Here is a 23843-nt window from a genome sequence, read left to right as displayed (position 1 = left end):
ATAAATATATATTTTTTAAAGTTAAAATAGAGAAATGCAAATTTAAATGATAAAGCTCTAAACCCATTAGATTAGCAAAAATTTTAAATCTGACAATAACAAGTGTTAGTAAAAATATAGAGAAGTGGGAAAACTAGAATATAAATTGGCACAATTACTTTAGCAAACAATTTAGCAACATCTAATAATGTTACATGGAGCACATGCCACAACAGAGCTATTCTATTTCCAGGTATATACCCAGAGAATGTCCCTCACATAAGCATAGAGAAACAGGCTCAGAGATGTTTACTGAAGCATGCATTTATAATATTGAAAACCTAATCTTCCATGAGTAGAAAAAGTAATAAACAGTGACACATTTAAGCTCAAGTAGTAGATGCCAAGGCCAGTCTTGACCCAAGAGGCTGCTGTGTATGGGAACTGTTGCACACCATAGGGGAAAAAATATAAGATTCAACATTGTGTTTTTAAAATGATTTTTCAGTGAGTTTGACCAAATTTTGATAATCACTGAATCTTGGAGATAAGTGTACAGGTTTCATTTTACTAGTCCTTCAACTTTTATATTTTTGTTTAAAACTTTTTCATGATAAATATAGAAAAAAGAAAAGAAGAAGCTTCCACTAATCAAAGATGAGACAAGTTTAGTATCAAAAAGATCAAAGACTGAAATGGGTTGAAACACAAATACATAAAAATTCATATATTGATAATGATATGCCATTAGAAAAAGGAAAACAATGCACAGGTCACCTTGAGAAGCTGCTTATGCAACAGCTCATTAATTTGAAAGCTGCTAAAGGGAATGTTTTTCTTACACCGACTTTATTTCAAGTGAACCAAATAGCAGGTGAGAAAAAGTTCTGTTATACAGACAAATCATAGCTAGTAAATGTTGAAGAGGTGATATAATTAGAAAAACATCACTGTGCAACCCTAATAAAATAATCATTATTATTTGTTGCTAAAACCATTAGGTAAAAGGCTGGTGGGATCACTTTATAACAGATGAAATAGACTGACACCAAATGGAATCCACTGAGGCAAGACACAATCTGCCTTCAAAACAAACCAAAAAACAATGTCAGTCTAAATCTCCATCTAATCCTCAAACTACCAGATATAGTTTTTCAGTTTAAAAAAATAAGAGGGATAGAGAAACATGGTAAATAAGATCTCGGGGACATAATCAGCCAAATCCAGAATGTGTGGAATTCTATAAAACAAATGAGAGAAGAGGAAACTAATTCTAGAATAAAAATGGTTTAAGAAACATAATAACCAAATACATACAATTTGCCTGGAACTTGAACTGAATATATCTACTGTGAATATATCTAATGGAAAACTGAACTCAGACTAGTAAGAAATTATGGTTAAATTCAATGTGTTAAAAGCACTGCAATTATTTTTTAAGTTAAAGATGTATACTGCCACACTTAGGTATTTGTGGGTGAGAGAAGATGATGTCTGGGATCTGTTTTAAAATACTCCATCAAAAGAGGGAAGAGTTATTTCTATATATTTTGCATGTCCAAAACTTTTGATAATAAAAACAGCCTTTAAACAAACTAACAATCACAATGAGACACCACTTTTAACCACTAGAAGGGCTGTTCAAAAAGACAGATAAATGTTGGCAAAGATATGAAGAAATTAGTCCTCTTATAAAGCCCTGGTGGGAATGTAAACTGGTATAGTTACTTTGTAAAACAATCTGGATGTTTCTAAAACTGTTAATTATAAGTTATCATCTTTTCCAGAAATTCTTTTCCCAGATATGTCCAAACAGAAACTTACACCTGAATGTTCACAGAAGCATTATCCATATTAATAGAAAGATGGAAACAATTCAAGTGTTCATTAACTGACAAATGGATAAATAAAACATAGTACATAGCCAGAGAGGGGAACACTATTTGGCAATGGAAGAGAACAGAGTACTGTTAAATGCCACAAGATAGAAGAAACTTTGAAAATATGTCAAGTAAAGGAAGACAGGCACAAAGGACCATATATCGTATAATTCCATTTATATGAATATCTATTATAAGCCAATGTACACAGACAGAAAGTAGATTAGCGGTTACCCAGGTCTGAGAAGGATACTCCCAGGATTAGAGTATAATAGCTAAGGGCACAGGGCTTCTTACAGGGCAATGAAAATGCTCTAAAATTGTGATAAATGTACAACTCCGAATATACTAAAAGCTATTAAATGTGGGAACTATATGCCATGTGAACTGTATCTCAATAAAAACCGAAAAAAAAAGGGAGGCCTAGGAACAGATGAAGAAAATAAACTCAGTGAGTGCCATATATTAGAATAGAAACAGAAAGCAAAAAAACCAACAGTTGAAACTATAGACCAAGAACCATCATTTCTAGAACTTGGAAAATTCTACAATTGTGTATGCTACATTTCAGGGTTTTTTTGTTTTGTTTTGTTTTAACCCCTTCATCTGATTCTACATAAAGTAAAGCCTGTAAAATAAAAAATACAATGCATGTCTTTACTAGGGAAACAAAGATCAAAGTTTGAAAAACTGTATAGCACTCCACAGGCAGGGTTTGGGAAAAGAGAAATACAAAGGGTAAGGTGAATAAAAGGATAGAGTGGATTTTGGCATTTACCAAGGGGAGAAGGCAGACTGAAGCTTTCAACTAAGAAAAGTAGGGTGCTGGCTTGGATATGAGAAAAGTTATGCAGCTTTAAAAACAGAAAGCCTACTAAGGATTTAGATAAGGTAAGGAAAAACCCTGAAAAGAGTAGTTCATACTTGTCCCACTTCTTCATCTTTGAGTTAACTCATTGTGAGTTGAATTGTGTCCTTCAAAAAGGTATGTTGTGGGGACGTCCCTGGTGGTCCAGTGGCTAAGACTCCACACTCCCAGCAGGGCCCTGAGTTCGATCCCTGGTCAGGGAACTAGATCCCACATGTAGCAACTAAGACTTGGCACAATCAAATAAATATTTTTTAAAAAGAAAGAAAGATATGTTGTGAACTCCTAAGCCTCAGTACTTATGAATGTGACCTTATTTGGAAATAGATTCCCTGCAGATGTAATCGAGTTAATCAATTAACCAATAATGACTGGTATCCCAAAAAAATGAAAGGAAATTTGAATACAGACACAAAAAGAGAGAACATTTTGTGAGGCCAGGCAGACAACACAGGAAGGCATGTAACAATGGAGACAGAGACTGAAATAATGTGTCTGACAAGCAAAGGAACAGCAAAGGCTGCTGGGAAGCACCAGAAACTAGAAGAGAAGCATGGAACAGCTTCTTCCCAAAGCCTCCAGAAGAAATTGATCCCACCAAAACTGATGTCAGAATTTCAGCCTCCAGAACTGCATGAGAGAATATATTTCTGTCATTGTAAGTCACCCAGTATGTGTTACTTTGTTTTGGCAGCCCTGGGAAACCAACGTACTCATCAAATCACTCTTGGTGATACTTCACACTGTCAAGAATTTCTGCCTTAAAACTCTTTTTCTTTGTTCTGAAAACCTTTTCTGGTTCTCCAGAGGAAGGCATGGCATCTCACTCCAGTACTCTTGCCTGGAAAATCCCTTGGACAGAGGAGCCTGGTGGGCCATGGTCCATAGGGTCGCAAAGTGTCAGACTACTGAAGTGACTTAGCACGCACTCTCTTTTAGGCAGCTCTTACTCAGACTTCTTTGTTTCTCAAGATTCTATCTTTGATGTTTCCCAAAGTTTTATCTCTATTCTTCAATACTCTTTCTACCTACTTTACCTGAGTCTGTGCTTCTATTCTTATGACTTCAATTGCTACAAATATGTTAATAAATCCAAATTCTATGCCTGACCTCATCCAACCTTGAGCTTCAGATTCTGTCAGGAGATTGCTTACCAGTCATTTCCACAAAAATATACCCTCGCACTCCAAATTCTAAAGGAAATCAACCCTGAATATTCATTGGAAGGACTGGTGCTGAAGCTGAAGTGCCAATACTTTGGCCACCTGATGTGAAGAACTGACTCATTGGAAAAGACCCTGATGCTGGGAAAGATTGAAGGCAGGAGGAGAAGGGGGCAACAGAGGATGAGATAGTTGCATGGCATCACTGACTCAATGGACATGAGTTTGAGCAGGCTCTGGGAGACGGTGAAGGACAGGGAAGCCTGGCATACTACAGTGCATGGGGTCTCAGAGTTGGAATTGACTTAGAGACTCAACAACAACAACAACTCCAAATTCTACCTCTGTCTAATCAGACAAATGCTCTAATAGCCCAGCATGTCCTAAGTAAAAAACTTACCTTTTCCCTCTACTACCACCAACAAAAACATTCCCCATTCCTAATGGCCCAGACTGAGCTGACTGTGTTCTATTCTGTGCACCAACCTCATCTCTGGAAATAAGTTAGGAACTAAGCAATGTGGTAGTCTAAACAACAGCACATAAATAAGGATACATATCCAAAAATCTGGGAATGAGCTGGAAAAAAGCCTTCTGCCCATCTCTGTTGCAAGAGGACAGATTCCCTAGTATAAACTTGCTCCCCAACAGTCTAGAGTCAGACTAGTGCCAATTCAGCCACTTCTGGGGGACAGTAGGAAGAAAAGAAAAAATGGATAGATCTTTCCAATAACAGGCAATCTTCTAGCTACCTTTTTTCTTTAATACAGTTTAAATTCTTTCATTCTTTAGCATGTTCCCAAATCACTCCCTTAAAGTGTCCTATACATACACTCTTCACGTTGTAAGTTTCCCTGGTGGCTCAGCTGGTAAAGAATCCATCTGTAATGCAGGAGACCCTGGTTTGATTGCTGGGTCGGGAAGATGCCCTAGAGAAGGGAAAGGCTACCCACTCCAGTATTCTTGGGCTTCCCTGGTGGCTCAGCTGGTAAAGAATCTGCCTGCAATGCAGGAGACCCTGGTTCGATTGCTGGGTCGGGAAGATCCGCTGGAGAAGGGATAGGCTACCCACTCTGGTATTCTGGCCTGGAGAATTCTGTGGACCGTAGAGTCCATGGGGTCACAAAGAGTCGGACACAACTGAGCGACTTCCACTTTCACATTGTAAAAACAGTTCCTACCTCATTGTCAGGTCCCAAGGCATTCATTTGCTCCAATCTGTAGGTCCAATATCTAGCTTCCTCTTCTGGGATATCTATCACAAAAAAAGAAGAAGCCACATTACTAGGTTAATAATTTAATCATAGGTAGATAATACTTAATTAAATGATCTAAGTTAGAAGGGTGGTAGTGATGGACTAATTTTACATGTTCTTGCCATGAACATTATCTTGAATCTTTACAAAAACTAAAATAATATATCATTACTCCCATCGGATCAGAAGACTTAAAATCATGCAGATGTCAATAAGTCCCAGTGCAATTATAGATTCAACATAGTCTCTATTAAAAATCCCAGTTTTTTGGCAGAAATATAAATGTTCATAGCAACATTATTCACAATAGTTGAAATGTGGAAGCAACCCAAGTATCCATCAATGAAAGGATAAGCAAAATGTGATATACACATACTAGGAAATATTATTCAGTCTTAAAAACGAAGGAAATTCTGATATATGCTACAACATAGGTAAACCTTGAGGATACTAGGCTAAGTGAAATAAACTAGTTACACACAAAAAAGCCAAATGCTGTATGAGTCCACTTATACAAGGTACTTAGAGTAGTCAAAATCAGAGATAGAAAGAAGAATGGCAGTTGCCAGGAGCTAGGGGCAGAGGAGAACGGGGAGTTATTGTTTAATGAGTTGAGAGGCTCTAGTTTTGCAAGATGAAAAGAGCTATGGCTATGAACAGTGGTCACAGCTGCACAACGTTATGAATGTATTCACACCGCTCAACTGTAATTTTAAATGGCTGAGGTACTTAATTTTATGTTATGTGTATTCTACCACAACAAAAGAAAAGAGCAAAGAAAAATGAAATACATAGCCTTTTTCTATATATTTAAGATTGAATGTAACAACTTCCAAAAAATGAAACATCTTTTAAAAACATCAAATATCCATATATTCAGTACAAAAGAGAAACCAGTCTGAGACAAAATATGGATCAGGTCAGCTTTGGTGACATTTAAACAGGTACACTTTCTAGCAGTCCACAAGAAGGAATCAAATACAGCCCTTTCTCCTTTGTCCTTCCTAGGCAAAATTTCACCTCCTTCCCCTCAAACTACTTACTCTTCAGTAATTGGTGACACTATTTCAAAGTCTTACAATAAAACCTTCGAGTAATTTACTACCTAATTTGTTCAGCACTCCCCATCCATAAAATAGTGTACTCTGCATGTGTTAAAAGGAAGTGAGAGGGGAGGCAGAGCTGCTGTGCTGCAGGTTCTGATGTAGAACAATGTAGAACAATGTTCTGATGTAGAACAATCCACCAAGATACATACACTGATAAGTAGAAAACAGCAAAGGACAGCGGATGTGTTAGAATATGTACTATGTGTGTTTTCAAAAGGAGATGGGATTTAAATATATGCTTATAGATTCAAAGACTGAGCCTGGAAAGATCCACAAGTATTAACTGTGGTAGCCTATAACGAAGAAAGGTAACTGATTTGTGAGGGAAACCTAATTTTTACTGGGTAGTTTTTAAACCATGGTGCATGTATTACTGCCTCACTGCTCAAAATAGTTTTAAGAAGAAAAAATACAGAGCTATAAGGATGGTTATTGCAGTACTATTTAATAGTACAAACTTAGAACAATCAAAGTACCCAACAAGAGGAGTGGTTACATATATATTAGTTTTAATTAAAAGCCCAGGCTCTGGAGCCAAATCATCTCAAAATTAACTTTACCACTTAACTACCCAAATGATCTCGGGCAAAATATTTAAATACTTTGTGCCTCTGTTTCCTCATCTCTAAAATGGAACTAATAGTTGGGTCTACCTCAAAGGACTAAAGTTAAGATTAAATGAGATAACATTTGTAAATGCTTAGGATACACCCACAGGCACACAGTTACTGATCAACAAATGCTATTTTTACTATTATTGTGCATTCATACACTAAAAGCAAATGAACCACTGAAACACATTTTATATAACATTAATATTATAATTATGTAATTAGTATATAAAACAGCTCAAAATAATATACAGTGCCATTTTATAGGAAAAACTGTATATGTATATTGAAAAAACATAATATGTAAAAAAATATCTAGTAAATGAGATTGTAAGAAATCTTTGTCTTTTTGTACACCTGTATCTTCTGAACTTACAACATGATTTTAAAAATTAAAAGCATTTTTAAAAGATGATGGTATAAAATTTAATAGAATATTTCATAGGTTTCTGAATTATCCAAAGGAAAATTCCTTTGCTGAAATATGGCATGCTACAAGCCAAATTCTTCCTTGAGAAGGACCCTTAAAGTTTTTAAAAACTATATCCCAAACATGGTTATCATAGAGACAAATCCTTATTAGCACACTTACATTAACTCACAAAGACACTTATCTGAGATTCTACCTTAATGTTTATTCAAAAAAATTTATTAGGCACCTATTATGTGCCAAGCAAATACTATAGATACCAAAATAAACTATCCAAGTGCTCTCATGAAACAAAATCTAGAAAGAAATGTATATTTCTCCCTATGACACAATATAATGATGCAGTTTTGAAAGAGGAATGCTTGCTTAAAATGCAATGAGAAGCAGACTGACCGATTTCTAGCATGACAGTGTGAGGAGCTCCACAGATCTATTTCCTAGAGGAACTGAACATACTTTTTAAAAATACCATTTAAAGTCTCTAGAAGTAGAAGATATTAAGAAGAGGTGGCAAGAATACACAGAAAGAAAGAAAGTCGTTCAGTCGTGTCTGACTCTTTGCGACCCCGTGGACTGTAGTCTACCAGGCTCTTCTGTCCATGGGATTTTCCAGGCAAGAATACTGGAGTGGAAAAAAAAAAAAAAAAAGAATACTGGAGTGGGTTGCCATTTCCTTCTCCAGGGGATCTTCCTGACCCAAGGATTGAACCCAGGCTTCCAGCATTGTAGGCAGACGCTTTACTATCTGAGCCACCAGGGAAGTCAGGAATACACAAAAGAACTATACAAAAAAAGATCTTAATGACCCAGATAACCACGATGGTGTGATCACTCACCTAGAACAGACATCCTGAAGTGTGAAGTCAAGTGGGCCTTAGATAGCATTATTAGAAACAAAGCTACTGGAGGTGATGGAATTCCAGCTGAGCTATTTCAAGTCCTAAAAGATGATGCTGTGAAAGTGCTACACTCAATATGCCAGCATATTTGGAAAACATAGAGTGGCCACAGGACTGGAAAAGGTCAGTTTTCATTCCAATCCCAAAGAAAGGCAATGCCAAAGAATGCTCAAACTACCACACAATTACACTCATCTCACATGCTAGCATGGTACCCCACTCCAGCACTCTTGCCTGGAAAATCCCATGGACAGAGGAGCCTGGTGGGCTGCAGTCCATGGGGTCACTAAGAGTCAGACAAGACTCAGCGACTTCACTTTCACTTTTCACTTTCATGCATTGGAGAAGGAAATGGCAACCCACTCCAGTGTTCTTGCCTGGAGAATTCCAGGGATGGGGGAGCCTCATGGGCTGCCGTCTATGGGGTCGCACAGAGTCGGATACGACTGAAGCGACTTAGCAGCAGCAGCAGCACATGCTAGCAAAGTAATGCTCAAAATTCTCGAAGATAGGCTTCACAGTATGTGAACTGAGAACTTTCATATCTTCAAGCTGGATTTAGAAAAGGCAGAGGAACTAGAGATCAAATTGAGAACATCTGGTGAATCATAGACAAAGCAAGAGAATTCCAGAAACACATCTGCTTCATTGACTACACTAAAGCCTTTGACTGTGTGGATCACAACAAACTGTGGAAAATTCTTCAAGAGATGGGAATACTTTACTTGCTTCCTGAGAAATCTGTATGTAGGTCAAGAAGCAACAGTTAGAACTGGACATGGAATAATGGACTGGTTCCAAATTGGGAAAGGAGTATGTCATTGTCACCCTGCTTATTTAACTTATATGCAGAGTACATCATGCGAAATGTGGAACTGGATAAAGCACAAGCTGCAATCAAGTGCAGGGAGAAATATCAATAACCTCAGATATGCAGATGATACCACCCTTATGGCAGAAAGTGAAGAGGAACTAAAGAGCCTCTTGATGAAAGTTAAAGAGGAGAGTGAAAAAGTTGGAGGACAGAGAGGCCTGGCATGCTGCAGTCCATGGGGTCACAAAGAGTCAGACACGACTGAGCAACTGAACTGAACTGAAAGTCTCTAGAAATGGTCCTAAGAGCAAACAGAAGAAGAAGAAACATATATTCAAGAAAATCAACTACAACTTCAAGTGGTGTAGTTGAACCAAGATCCTTCCCCACCCACCCTGCTCCAAATTCAACAAGACAAACTCCATTCCAGACTAGGTACAGCTAAGAACACATCACTAAGAATACAAGCAACTAAGCTATAAGCAAGAACGCCAACTGTTTTTCTCTTCACCTGAAACTAGGCCTACAGATACACAAGAAAGTCTTCCTTTCTGTTTTTGGTAAAGTAATAGTTGTTCTGAGTTTATTATTTCTGAGCTTACTGGAAAATCATGCCATTTTTGCTCAAATCACCAGAAGGTACAAGATAAAAACAGACTGATATCTGCAACAACAAGAGTATACATGAATATCAGTAAACAGTCAAAATTAAAACTGAAAAAAGTTAAAATTAAATTAAAAAAGATACCAATGTTTAAAAATTGGGAAGTTACAAAATGTTGGCAAAGATGTGCAGAAAAAAGACACTTGAGACATAGTTGGTAGGAATATAAACTGGCACAATCCTTTTTTTTTAACACAAGCAACTTGGCAGTACTATGAAAAGTAACAATGAACATATCTTTTTATCTATTCCTTAAATTCTACTTTAAGGAATTTCTCTTAGACTCATAAATGGGTACAGATAAAGCTGTTCATTATAGCAGCATATATATTAAAAAAAAAAAAAAACTGGAAACAACCTACATGTCAATCAATAAATGATTGCAAAAGAAAAAGGACTGCTTAATTTATGATATAAAGAAACTATTGAGATCAGCAAGATAGATAAGTAGAACATGAAATGATGTCCAAGATAATATGCTTTATACAACATTATCACCATATATAGTACATAAAGTATGACCAAAATTTGTAAAAAGAAATTTCTAGAGAAGAAATTTCTTGTGCCTAGACCAAGACACAAGAAATTTATTTCTGGGGAATGCAAAAGAGGTCAAAGGAAGCAGGAAGAGAGACTTAACTTTCTATCCATATACATTCCCATACTATCTAAATTTTTACAATGAATATGTATTTTTGTGTGATTTTTTAAAATTACTATTCTATTAGTACTACTTAAATGTTTAAATTGACAAATCATAGGGTATACATTAACTTCAAGACAATAAATGTGAAAATATTATCAAAAGAATAAGTCAGTGATATTTTCTGACAAGTATTTCATAAGTCATCAAAAGAAATGGTTAATAAGAAACTAAATGACTTGAAAAGAATGCTTTTAGAGTGGACTCTTTAATGAGCACCATTCTAGACTTTACTTTGCACATACCCGAGCTCGGTGTTAGAGGGAAGAGAACAGAAAACAGAATGCCCTGAAGGGAGAAGGGCTGACAAAAGACACAGCAATAAAACAACTAGAAACAACTTCAAACAGCATTAAATGTAAAAAGTATTAAATGGTTTTTAAAATCAGACTCACCAAAAGGCAACTCAAATCTTGTATCAAGCAAAATTTTATGGGGAGTTGGGTTTTTAGTTCCACAGATTTCATCATCTTTCATTAATGTCTCTGCCTCCAACGTGGACCACTCCCCAGGCCCTTCCTAGAAAATAGAGATCTAAGATTAAACTTCACTCTTTCAGAACTCCCTCTCATTTAAAAGCCCAAGTGTTTTTCTCTCATTTTCCCTGTCAGAGAGCTTCTGAGAGCCACTCACATATCCTAATGAGGTAAACACACCAGAGTCTAACCACCCTGCCTCTGCTGTGGGTGGCTTCTGTCCCCTCTCTCTGGTGGGAAGGCAGTTTTCACTGTGCTCAGCTTTCTGCCAGCCCACCAAGGATAGAATTTCCAGAGCACTAAACTCAAAAACAAGGCATCCCCATGGATCAATATTTAATGTGTATGATTCTTAATGACTATATCACTTAATGCATCACTACTTCTAATCGCTAAAGAGCTAGTAACATCACTAGTTAAGCTGACCTGAACTGGGGCCACAGTGAAAATATTCAAAGTCAGTGACATAGGAAATGATACTGAGTTACATTCTCATCTGGTAAAGTGCGGCAGAAATTCAGTGTTGAAAACACTGTATGAAGTCAAGTGTGAATACCAATTGCCAAACTTGTAGTTCCTTTAACTCTATTAGGGCTATAAGAAGAAGAAGGAAGACTGAAATCAGGTCCCTCGGATCGGTGACTCAAAGAGCTGGCTAACAAAGTTTGATGGGACTCTTCTCAGAACAGTGTCTTAGAGGAAATTCAGAAGCCACAGTTTTCCTAGATTTGACCAATCTCTCACTTTCTCACTCTCACATAAACACACACACTCTCTCTCTCTCTCTCCTTTTCCCCTTCCCTTGCACTCCCCTCCTTCACCCTGCTGATCCCACACACATCCCCACCACCATGCACAGAGTACACAGAGGGGCGAACCACCTGACAAGGCTAAAAAGGTACTCTGGCATCCTTGAGTTCAGTCACAGGGCAGAGGGAAGGCCAGACTTAAATAAAATCTCCTGAACCTCTGGGTGACATTAGGAATAAGCAGGTATTATGTCCTCTGGTTAGAAACGGGACAGAAAAATCTGAAATATATGGATGAACATTAGCTGAATGGAGCTAGGGTGAGAAGCAAGGGCTAGAGCCATACCTCCAAAGGGGCAATGCACTGACTGACCTCATCCGACTGACGAATCGTCTTCAGTGCAATCCACACAGTCCCCACCATGGTGTCCCAGATCAGTCCTTTGTTCCATACTTCCACACTGAGACCCAGGTCCAGGCGACTAATCTCACTAAAGGACAGGAGAAAGCCCTTTTTTAGAAAACCAGGTAATATAAAAGAAATAGCGATATCTGTTTTGCTAAACCTCATCAGGATCCTGTCATCAGGAAAAAATCAAAATGTCCCAGATGTTTCAACCACTCTCTATGTCCCTGGACACATACGTAGGTATGCACAGAAAGTTTCCTCTGTCAATCTGTCCCTTCTCCCTTGGAGCTACAATCATGGGTAGACTAACACAGTTTCACAAGAAGAATGAGAGCATTACTGTCAGCAGTGTCTGCATACAGTCTCTGAACTTAAGCAATAATTTCATATGTTTTATTATAATACTAGCACTGACCCCAAGTTATACCTGTGGACAAAATGTGGTCCACTGGAGAAGGGAATGGCAAACCACTTCAGTATTCTTGCCTTGAGAACCCCATGAACAGTATGAAAAGGCAAAAAGATTGGACACTGAAAGATGGACTTGCCCAGTTGGTAGGTGCCCAATATGCTACTGGAGATCAGTAGAGAAATAACTCCAGAAAGAATGAAGAGATGGATCCAAACCAAAAACAACACCCAGTTGTGGATGTGACTGGTGATAGAAGCAAAGCCCGATGAACCTGGATATTGCTCTTTACAATAAGGAACCTAGAATGTTAGGTCCATGAACAAGGCAAATTGGAAGTGGTCAAACAGGAAGTGTCAAGAATGAACATCAACACTTTAGGAATCAGCAAACTAAAATGGACTGGAATGGGTGAATTTAACTCATGACCATTATATCTACTACTGTGGGCAAGAATCCCTTAGAAGAAATGGAGTGGCCATCATAGTCAACAAGAGAGTCTGAAATGCAGGACCTGGATGTAATCTCAAAAATAACAGAATGATCTCTGTTCGTTTCCAAGGAAAACCATTCAATATCACAGTAATCCAAGTCTATGACCTGACCAGTAATTCTGAAGAAGCTGAAGCTGAATGGTTCTATGAAGACCTACAAGACCTTCTAGAACTAACACCCAAAAAAGATGTCCTTTTCATTATAGGGGACTGGAATGCAAAAGTAAGAAGTCAAGAAACACCTGGAGTAACAGGCAAATTTGGCCTTGGAGTACAGAATGAAGCAGGGCAAAGGCTAACAGAGTTTTGCCAAGAGTACACACTGGTCACAGCAAACACCCTCTTTCAACAACACAAGAGAAGACTCTACACATGGAGATCACCAGATGGTCAATATCGAAATCAGACTGATTATATTCTTTGCAACCAAAGATGGAGAAGCTCTATAAAGTCAGCAAAAACAAGACCGGGAGCTGACTGTGGCTCAGATCATGAACTTTTTATTGCCAAACTCAGACTTAAATTGAAGAAAGTAGGGAAAACCACTAGACCATTCAGGTATGACCTAAATCAAATCCCTTATGATTATACAGTGGAAGTGAGAAATAGACTCAAAGGATTAGATCTGATAGACAGAGTGCCTGATGAACTACGGATGGAGGTTCGTGACACTGTACAAGAGACAGGGATCAAGACCATCCCCAAGAAAAAGAAATGCAAAAAAGCAAAATGGCTGTCTGAGGAGGTCCTACAAATAGCTGTGAAGAGAAGAGAAGCAAAAAGCAAATACCCATTTGAACACAGAGTTCCAAAGAATAGCAAGGAGAGATAAGAAAGCCTTTCCTCAGCAATCAGTGCAAAGAAATAGAGGAAAACAATAGAATGGGAAAGGCCAGAGATCTCTTCAAGAAAATCAGAGATACCAACAGAACATTTCATGCAAAGATGGGCACAATAAAGGACAGAAATGGTATGGACCTAACAGAAGCAGAAGATATTAAGAAGAGGGGTCAAGAATACACAGAAGAACAAAAAGTACAAAATAGATCTTCACGACCCAGATAATCACGATGGTGTGATCACTCACCTAGAGCCAGACATCCTGGAATGCGAAGTCAAGTGGGCCTGAGGAAGCATCACTACAAACAAAGCTAGTGGACATGATGGCATTCCAGTTGAGCTATTTCAAATCCTAAAAGATGATGCTGTGAAAGTGCTGCACTCAGTATGTCAGCAAATTTGGAAAACTCAGCAGTGGCCATAGGACTGGAAAAGGTCAGTTTTCATTCCAATCCCAAAGAAAGGCAATGCCAAAGAATGCTCAAACTACCGCACAATTGCACTCATCTCACATGCTAGTAAAGTAATACTCGAAATTCTCCAAGCCAGGCTTCAACAGCATGTGAACCATGAACTTCCAGATGTCCAAGCTGGATTTAGAAAAGGCAGAGGAGCCAGAGATCAAATTGCCAACATCCGCTAGATCATGGAAAAAGCAAGAGAGTTCCAGAAAAACATGTTTCTGCTTTACTGACTATGCCAAAGCCTTTGAGTGTGTGGATCACAACAAACTGAGGAAAATTCTTCAAGAGATGGGAATACCAGACCACTTGACCTGCCTCCTGAGAAATTTGTATGACAGTCAGGAAGCAACAGTTAGAACTGGACATGGAACAACAGACTGCTTCCAAATAGGGAAAGGAGTACATCAAGGTGGCATATTGTCACCCTGCTTATTTAACTTATATGCAGAGTACATCATGAGAAATGCTGGGCTGGATGAAGCATAAGCTGGAATCAAGATTGCTGGGGGAAATATCAATAACCTCAGATATGCAGATGACACCATTCTTATGGCTGAAAGAGAAGAAAAACTAAAGAGCCTCGTGATGAAAGTGAAAGAGCAGAGTGGAAAAGTTTGCTTAAAACTCAACATTCAGAAAACTAAGATCATGGCCTCTGGTCCCATCACTTCATGGCACACAGATGGGGAAACAATGGAAACAGTGACAGACTTTATTTTTGGGGGCTCCAAAATCACTGCAGATGGTGACTGCAGCCATGAAATTAAAAGACGCTTACTCCTTGGTAGAAAATTTATGACCAACCTTGACAGCATATTAAAAAGCAGAGATATTACTTTGCCAAAAAAGGTCCGTCTAGGCAAAGCTATGGTTTTTCCAGTAGTCATGTATGGATGTGAGAGTTGGACTATAAAGAAAGCTGAGCGCTGAAGAAGTGATCCTTTTGAACTGTAATGATGGAAAAGACTCTTGAGAGTTCTTTGGGCTGCAAGGAGATCCAACCAGTCCCTCCTAAAGGAAATCAGTCCTGAATATTCATTGGAAGGACTGATGCTGAAGCTGAAACTCCAATACTTTGGCCACCTGATATGAAGAAATGACTCATTGAAAAAGACCCTGATGCTGAGAAAGATTGAAGGTGGGAGAAGGGGACGACAGAGGGTGAGATGGTTGGATTGCATCACCGACTCAATGGATACGAATTTGAGTAAACTCCGGGAGTTGGTGATGGACAGGGAGGCCTGGCTTGCTGCAGTCCATGGGGTCACAAAGAGTCGGATACGACTGAGCGACTGAACTGAGCTGAACTGACAGGAATCTTTGAGGAAAAAGCAAGGCTTCTTTACCAGATATATGAACGGGAGTCGAAGAAAAAGTAAAAGGGCCCCTGAGAACATCTAATCTTGTTGGGAACATGGGGTGAGGCAAGTGAGGGATGCTAGAGTGTGCTAGTTCACACCACTCAGTCCCTGCAGAACTCAGTAGTCATTATCAGTTAAAGCAGGCACTGTTACTTATAAATGAAATGATCACAAGATAATAATAAACACAATGATTTTCCTATAATAATAACTAGGAAAAAATATTTGAAAAGAAACTAGAAAGAGCCAGACAACAACTAAGCAGAAGCAAGCGTCATATATGGAAGAATATCAGTTAGGAAGGGCTAACTCAAAAATAATTACGGACTTAAGATGAAACAAGCAAACCCTTATGTTAACGCTAAAAAACATTCTGTAGAAAGCTCCTATGGAAGCACAAATTTACTTGCGGGGAAATGTAAGAAAGATGAGAAAAGGCCAATTCCAGCAGGAAAAGCACAATGGAATTCTTAGAAAAACAACAGCTATTAATCACATGAAGTTTTGAGTCTGTGCTTGAGAGAGAGCTTGGCTTCCCTGTTGTAGTATTAAGATACATATTCTTAGATTCACTAGTTTGGGATGTGGCATTTTAGCTGTAAAATTCATATCAAGCATGTTGAAGACAAGTAAAGCTGAGAAAATTTGCCCCTTTTATGTAAATACAACAGAATAGAAAAGAACTGAGTTCAATTTTTTCATTTAATGTAATTTCCCTGAGCATATACAATACATATGGCTTGGTACTTTGGGAAAGACACACCATACAGGACCCAGTTCCTCTCTTGAGAAACTTCCAAGCTATCTGGAGAGCTATTCAAAACCATAAAGTAGGTGACTATACCCAGTTACTATGTTAGGGCATTCACCCTGGGGAAAAGTAGCTTTTGCACACCATTTCATTCAGCCTAATTAACTGATCAGCCTTAGAAAATAAATGTAACAATCCCAAATCTTTTGAATATAAAAAAGAAAAATTACTTAGGGATATATATATATAATATCCTCAAAGAAAGTCCTAAATAGCATCTCAAGTGTGTGAAAAGTTGGTGTCAGTCACTCAGTTGTGTCTGACTTTTTGCTACCCCATGGACTATAGCTCACCAGGCTCCCCTGTCCATGGGATTTCCCAGGCAAGAATATTGGAGTGGTTAGCCATTCCCTTCTCCAGGGGATCGTCCTGATCCAGGGATCAAACCCATGTCTCCTGCATCGCAGGCAGATTCTTTACCATCTGAGCCACCAGGGAAGCCCCATCTCAAGCCAACAGCTAAAAAAAACAATAGCCAGAGGTCTTTACAGCTTGACTTGGAGCAGATAAAAAAGAAAATCTATTCTTCAGGGAACTCTGGGGAATAAGGCCCAAAGAAGATATCTTCTATAAGAAGCCTCTTGTCTACATCTGCTCAGATGGCTCAACTAAGAGAAGTCTGAGAGCTCTGTTTTGCCTCATCCCCAGTGCTGTGGGGAAGCTTCTTTTCTCTACAGTACTCAATTGACAGTATATGTACATACATGTATACAGGATCCTGGGCTAGGCAAATTCACAATAAGTGAAGATGCCCTCCTTGCCCTTAAGGAATGAACAGTCTATTCCTGGAAATAAGATAAATACTAAAGATAAATGAGAAACACCAAAATGAACATTAGATACTATCACATAATATATCAGGGAGAAAAAAAGAAAAGGAGAAAGGGAGACAAGTGACCAGCAATGGAGTTGCCAGTGACAGAAGAGCAGGATAGGAGGAGTAAGGAATAGGCGCAGATAGGTGGGTAACATAGCTAATAAAACCCATGTAAAGGAGAGGGGAGAAAATTCACACAGTATCTCAAGGTGGGAGACAGAAGAAAAAGTCACATATCACAGTAGGGCTGAAAGAGGAAGTGCTATGGGAAATCGGAAAATAAACAAGAATAATGCTACTATGCTGATGAGAGACTGCAGATGATTGTTATGTTTCACATGCTGGGAACAGTTATAATTTTAGTGATTACGACAGCCATAGGGAAGTCAAAAGAAAGGATTGCTAGGTTTATATACCACAGCCAGAACTGTGGTATGGCAAACAAGGAAGAGACTTGAAAAAACTGTTTATAGCTGACTTTGCATGAGTGAAGATAGAAACACATGATCTCACTCTGATGTCAATACAACAGAGAGGGAATAAATGAGGTTTATAATCTTGAGAGAGAGGCAACCAGTGAGAAATCTGACACTACTAGCTCTTCTGGAAGCCCCAGTTCTTCAGCTTCCAGGACACCACTATCTCGTTTCTCCTTCCTCTTCTCTGTTCTCTCCTTCTTAGTCCCCTTTGTCCCCTCTTTAAATACTGGTGCTCTCCAGGCCCTACCCTAGGCCCTTTTCTCACCCTACACATTCTCCCTAAGCTTTCTCATCTACGCCTATGGCTTCAACTAACCAAAATATTTCTCCAACCTAGGCTTCCTCCATGAGTACCAGGTTCAAGTTTCTATCTTTTGTAATGTTCTTCCTACCTGTCCTGTAAGAACTTCAAATATAAGCTTGTTCATAACTGATATAGTATGTCCTGTCCTATTGAGTACCACGCCACTTATCCAGTCATCCAAGACAAGTCTTGGTTCTACCTCCTTAATATCTTCCATCTATCCTTCTGTTACTGTCTTAGCCCAAACCCTCATAATCTTAACCTTTAAGTATTATAATAACATTTCCTAAGTGGTACTATAAGCAGCAACATATTAAAAGCCTAGAGGATTGGAATGTTCCCCCATAAAGAGAGTCATCCTATGTCTCAGATGCACTATAAAACTCACAATTTCACTTCAATCACAAATTTCACAGAAATTTTAATATATTTTCTTTTTGACCAACTTGTGCCCACCTTCCCCCAAAATAAGTATAACCTTGTGAGAGAGTAGACCTTTACAGATAAGGAAATTAACACTCAGAGAAGCTAAGTGATTGGCTCAGTCTTTCAGAAATGATAGCCTATATTTTACTTTCCTTTCCTAGATCAGAAAAAAAAATTGCTTAAATTTAAGAGGAAAAAAGGAAATAGCAAGTTTTTAAAGTCACAATCATAATATACTAAATTCTGTGTCATATGCAAGCAATTCAACTAACATTTACTCATTTTTATTATTAATTAGATGAAGGTAAAATATTTTACTCCATAAAACAAAAAGGATTAAAAGCACATGTCCTTATCTTCAAAAGTAGGTGACTTAAGCAGGGAGGCTCCAAATGGAGGAGATATGTGTGTAATTATGGCTGATTTGTGTTATTGTACAGCCAGAAACCAACAAAAGATTGTAAAGCAATTTTCCTCCAATTAAAAAATAAATTAAAAAAAAAATAAAGACAGCAGTTTAAATAGAGTATTTTAAAAAAGCAGGTGACTTAGAAACGCAAACACAGTCCTCACATGCATAACCACATTCCTTCAAGGAGTCTTCTGAGAACTGAAAAAACATTAAGTTAGGTTTAATATCATACTAAGTATGTTATACTACAGCTAATTCTGACTAGTAGGTAGATCTGACTAGGTATATTTTCACCCACATAAACTGAGAGTTTACTCGAATTCATAATTCATCTCTGAAAATATATTATAAATCTGGGAGGGAACAAAACTGCAGATCACTTTACTGTAGTAGGTGTGTGTACCTACTACATACCTCACTTGTTCCTCTCTTTTGTTTTCAAAAAGAATACTTAACATGCTATTAAAATGTTTTTGAATATTTAATATGTTTTATAAATCTTATATATACACAAAATCTTTAGCCTCTACTTGTTTAATCCAATGTGATTAACTTGGAAATATTATCAAATATTGTAGGCACGCTGCTACTGCAAAGTACTTACAACATAAAATCTTGTTCCCAGGAAGGTTGATCGCCACGAACTGCTACAGTTGTACTCTTCACATTTTGCACTTTCAGGGTCACATATGTGTTAAATTTGTCTTTGAAAAAATGCAAAACAAAGATATAATACTTAGTGCTCAGATGGTTATCCAATCTCACAAAGTCCTTGGAATTAAATAATGTCCAAATTATAGTATTACATGTAAGGAAAAACTGAAATTATATATTCTACAATATAGTATCATTTTAAACACAGAGGTACAAAAAAATTATAAAACACATACTATTCTCAAAAGCATAAGCTATAATAGTGTTTTTCAAATTTAAGGACTCTACTTTATCCTTTTCCAACAGACACACATGCACACACATATAAACAAAAACGAAAGCTTTATGAAATGCAAGATGTGATACCTTGGTATTTTCTATTCTATTTAAATTAAAATATTAATCATAACCACCTAGGTTGACTTTATAGCCCACTTGCAGTTTGAAAAAATAATAATCTAATTGATCTTACAGAAAAGATGTTATGCAAATTAATATATAAAGAAGTAAGTACCACAGAGAAAAAGTGCTAAAAGAAGGCAGAAGAGGAAACAGTTACCTCTAGTTGTTTACAGTGACAAACACGGAGGAAAAACCCTCATAAAGGAAATGGATTTCAAGTTCAATCTATTCACCTTGGCCTAGAGCACAACTTACATAAAAAGAAATATTATCACAGATTAGAGAAAATGAAATTCTCTAACCTGAGTGTATAAATTAAGTACCAAACAAAGGTAGGTGGCCTGGATCTCAAAACTCAGAAATCTGACCTAACACAGCACATTTTGTTACTTCCTTTGTATCAGCCATGATTAGAGACACTGAATTGAGAGTTCACTTTTCTATGTAAGAAGTTAATAATAACCTTATAAAATGAAAAAAAAAAAGACTATCATTTTTGACTCATCAAATTGTCAAAGATCACTTAAAGTAACTATCAATGTTAGAGGTGTAAGAAAATGGGCACTATCGTGTACTTCTATTAGAAGGTAAATCTTTCTCTTAAGCATCATAAAAAACTATGGCATTTTATACCCATAATTATAACTACAGTTATATCAAAGGTATATGAGGATACAAGCCCACCCACATGAGGGAATTCCCATCCATATTTGGTAGTAGCAATGCAGTATACCAATGAGCTGTTTTCTAGCATAGGATTTTGTACTCCATTCCCCATATTCAACCATATAGCTGGCCAGACCAAAAGGAGATGCCACCCAAAAGCAGCCAGTCAATTAATGAGCTAACCAAAAGCTGAGACCAATATGATTCCCTCACAAAAGATTTTCAATAGAGAAAACAGAGAAATAGTGACAAATGACTGGTGAAGAAGCTCAAAGGAGAGGCACATAAATTCCATTGGAGTAGCTATTATGGGGTATATGCAAGACAGGTAAGCATAAAAAACCTGCTTGAAGAGAAAGGAGAGCAAAAAAGCTTTTCAGAAAGAGAAGTCCTAACCTGCAGCCACTGGAGAGAGCAGTAGTAGGCTCAGAAACTCCTTTAGTTTCTGTTGCATCCAGGTTTGGTTTTTCAGATTTTTCTTGGGTTCCCAGTATGTTCTTTTCCCCCATAATCCACAGTACTCTCCTTCTGGCCCCAGCAGTAATCAGAGTTAGTCTTTGTAACTAACTTGATATTCAGTTAAGAAAATGTGTATTAAAATAAGGAGATACCCTTTTCACCTTCACATGAGCAAAGATTAAAAAATTTCATGCTATTTAATGTTGGTAAGGATTTGGGAAAATAAACACTCATATACTTTTGGCCTGATTAAAAGCTAGCAAACCTTTCAGAGGCACACTTTGGCAGCAGCTACTAAATTTGTTTAAAATACATACCTTTGGCCCAGCAATTCTCTACTTTTGGACTCCAGCATACAGATACATTTTCAAAAGCAGGCAATAATAAATGCATTAAGAAGATGTATTGCTTATGGCAAAAAAATTGAAATGACCTGAATATTCAATCAGGGACCTAGGGTACAACAACATTCTGTATACTTTTTTTTTTTTTTTTTACAATAGTTTCTTGTTGGTTATCTGTTTTAAATATAACAGTCTGTGTACAACATTTTGAAAGAAAGAACCAGATATATGTATACACACACATACACAAGAAAAAACTTTTATGATGTGTTGTTGGAAAAAAAGCTACATGTGTAGCTGATTCATTAGTGTATATATGCACATACACAGAAAAAGTCTGAAAAGGTGTATAAAAACCTCAAAACAGTTACTTCTGAGAAGTAGAACTAAGTTGGCCAATATGTAAGGAGACTAACTTTTCACTAGATTGATAGAGATTTCTTTGATGTTTTATAAAAGCATAGTTTTTTTTCTTCAACTTTTTGAGGTATAACTGGCAATTTAAAATTGTATATATTTAAGGTGTACAATCTAATGATTTTGTATATGTATACAAAGTGAAATAATCACCATAATCAAGAATATTCACATTCCTCACCACCTTATAATTACCATTTCCTCTGTTTGTGTGAGAGTTGAGAACACTTAAGATCTACCCTCTTAGCAATTTGAAGTATATAATATTTGTTAAACACAGACACATTATTGTACATCAGATTTTCAGAAATTATTCATTTGGTATAACTTTGCACCCCCTTGACCAACATCTTTCCATACTGACTTTTTAATTAATTTAATGAACTTAGTGCGTTTAACTAATTTAACCAATGAATCAAATGACATTTATGTTTTTTTGAAAGAATGTTTTTAAATCATAGCAAGTATGGGGAGAAGTACGTAAGAATTAAAGGCTGGCCTTACCTGGTGATCCCTGGAATTTGGCTCTTTTAACTGCAAGAGAAAAAAAGAGGACACCATGAAGAATTCCTGCAAATTAATTTATTTAACCAGCATTTCTTTAGTAAATTCGTATGTGCCAAGATTAGAGTTAGGACTAGATTTTTAAGTCTAAGTCATTAGAGAAAAAAAGCTGAGACTTCTAATCAAAACTTGAATGCCAGAAGGGTCCTTAAAAGTCATCCAATCTAATCTCATACTCCAAGAAAACATCTTTTTGTTTTGTTTCAAACTAGTTTATTTAGGGGTTCCATTTTCACTCCTCAATAGATTTTATGTATTTCTTATATGCTTCTTCACTCATTAGTTCATCTAGTTCTGATGGGTTACTGAATGTCATCTTCATCAGCCAACTATCTTGATAACCAGATTTGTTGACAAGTCCTGGATTTTCTGCTAGAGCTCTATTAACTTCAGTTACTTCTCCTGATAGAGGAGAATAGAGTTCACTAGCAGCTTTCACACTTTCCAAAGCACCAAACTCTTCTTGTTTTTCAATTTTGTCCCAACTTCAGGCAGACTACAGTAAACATCTCCCAAAGCCTCCTGTGCAAAATTGCTGATTCCCACTGTTACAACACCGTTTTCTGTTGTTACCCATTCTGTGAATTTCCAGACCTGACAGCTGAGTGGGACCCGTGCGCAGCGCCTGCTCGAAGTCCCCAGGGCCACGGCGAGCAGGGCGCGTTCGGTGCCGACTGTGGCCCGCACGTTCAGGCACCCCTCAGAGTGCCATGTTCGCAGGGGTGCAGAGTGTCTCCTCGCAGCACCTAGAGCACCCCAGCCAGTGGGGACGGGGCAAGGCCAAGAAGACATCTCTTACAGCCTCTGACAAAGAGGTCAAGGGAACTAAATTATTCCTACGGCAGGCACCCAAATTCATGTCAGATAAACTTTCTAAGATTTAAATTATTCATATTCTTTATTTAAAACCCATCATAGGAACTTCTCCATTCCATTCATGCCAAAATAAGAGCTAAAAGGCTAAATCTGGGACGAGTTTTAAACAAGAGTGAAAAGGAACTTTTTTCTGGGAATAAGCAGATATCAAAAGAATTCCTGTTCAAATAAAAGCTATCCAAACTAGAAGAGAAGAGGTAAAACTGTCATTATATGCAGATAACATGATACTATATATCAAAAACCCTTAAGGCTCAACACAAAAACCCAGGATAGAAGATTAACATACAGAAACTGGCTGCATTTCTTTTCACTAACAATGAAATATCAGACAGGGAAAGTAAAAACACAATCCCTTTTAAAATCGCATCCAAAAAAAAAAAACTTAAGGTACTTCCCTGGTGGTCCAGTGGCTAAAGACTCCATGCTCCCAATGCAGGGGGGCTAGGGGGCCAGGTTTGATCCCTGGTCAATGAACTAGATCCCATATGCTGCAATTAAGAGTTCATATGCCAAAACTAAGACCCAGTGCAGCCAAATAAATAAATATTTTTTAAAAACAAAACTTAAGATACTGGATGCTTAGGGCTGGTGCACTGGGATGACCCAGAGGGATGGTATGGGGAGGGAGGAG

The 23843-nt window shown here is 37.6% G+C and overlaps 1 protein-coding gene across 3 annotated transcripts in view; it reads right to left on the bottom strand.

Annotated features, from left to right (window-relative positions):
• Positions 1-23843, bottom strand: part of UNC13B (unc-13 homolog B) — a 204692-nt gene that overhangs the window by 141387 nt on the left and 39462 nt on the right. For 2 of the 3 annotated variants that reach the window (XM_044940001.2, XM_044940000.2), the window contains exons 2-6: positions 22274-22303; positions 19432-19531; positions 11975-12092; positions 10772-10895; positions 5072-5145 (exon numbers count right to left, since the gene is read on the bottom strand). In XM_044940001.2, the coding sequence (XP_044795936.2) occupies positions 5072-5145; positions 10772-10895; positions 11975-12092; positions 19432-19531; positions 22274-22303 (446 nt within the window). Of the gene's footprint in view, positions 1-5071; positions 5146-10771; positions 10896-11974; positions 12093-19431; positions 19532-22273; positions 22304-23843 lie in introns of those variants that run through there. The other variant, XM_044940002.2, reaches the window with a different exon arrangement.

Source organism: Bubalus bubalis, chromosome 3, assembly GCF_019923935.1.
Source record: "Bubalus bubalis isolate 160015118507 breed Murrah chromosome 3, NDDB_SH_1, whole genome shotgun sequence".
Taxonomy (NCBI): domain Eukaryota; kingdom Metazoa; phylum Chordata; class Mammalia; order Artiodactyla; family Bovidae; genus Bubalus; species Bubalus bubalis.
This window is presented reverse-complemented; position numbering and strand designations above follow the sequence as displayed.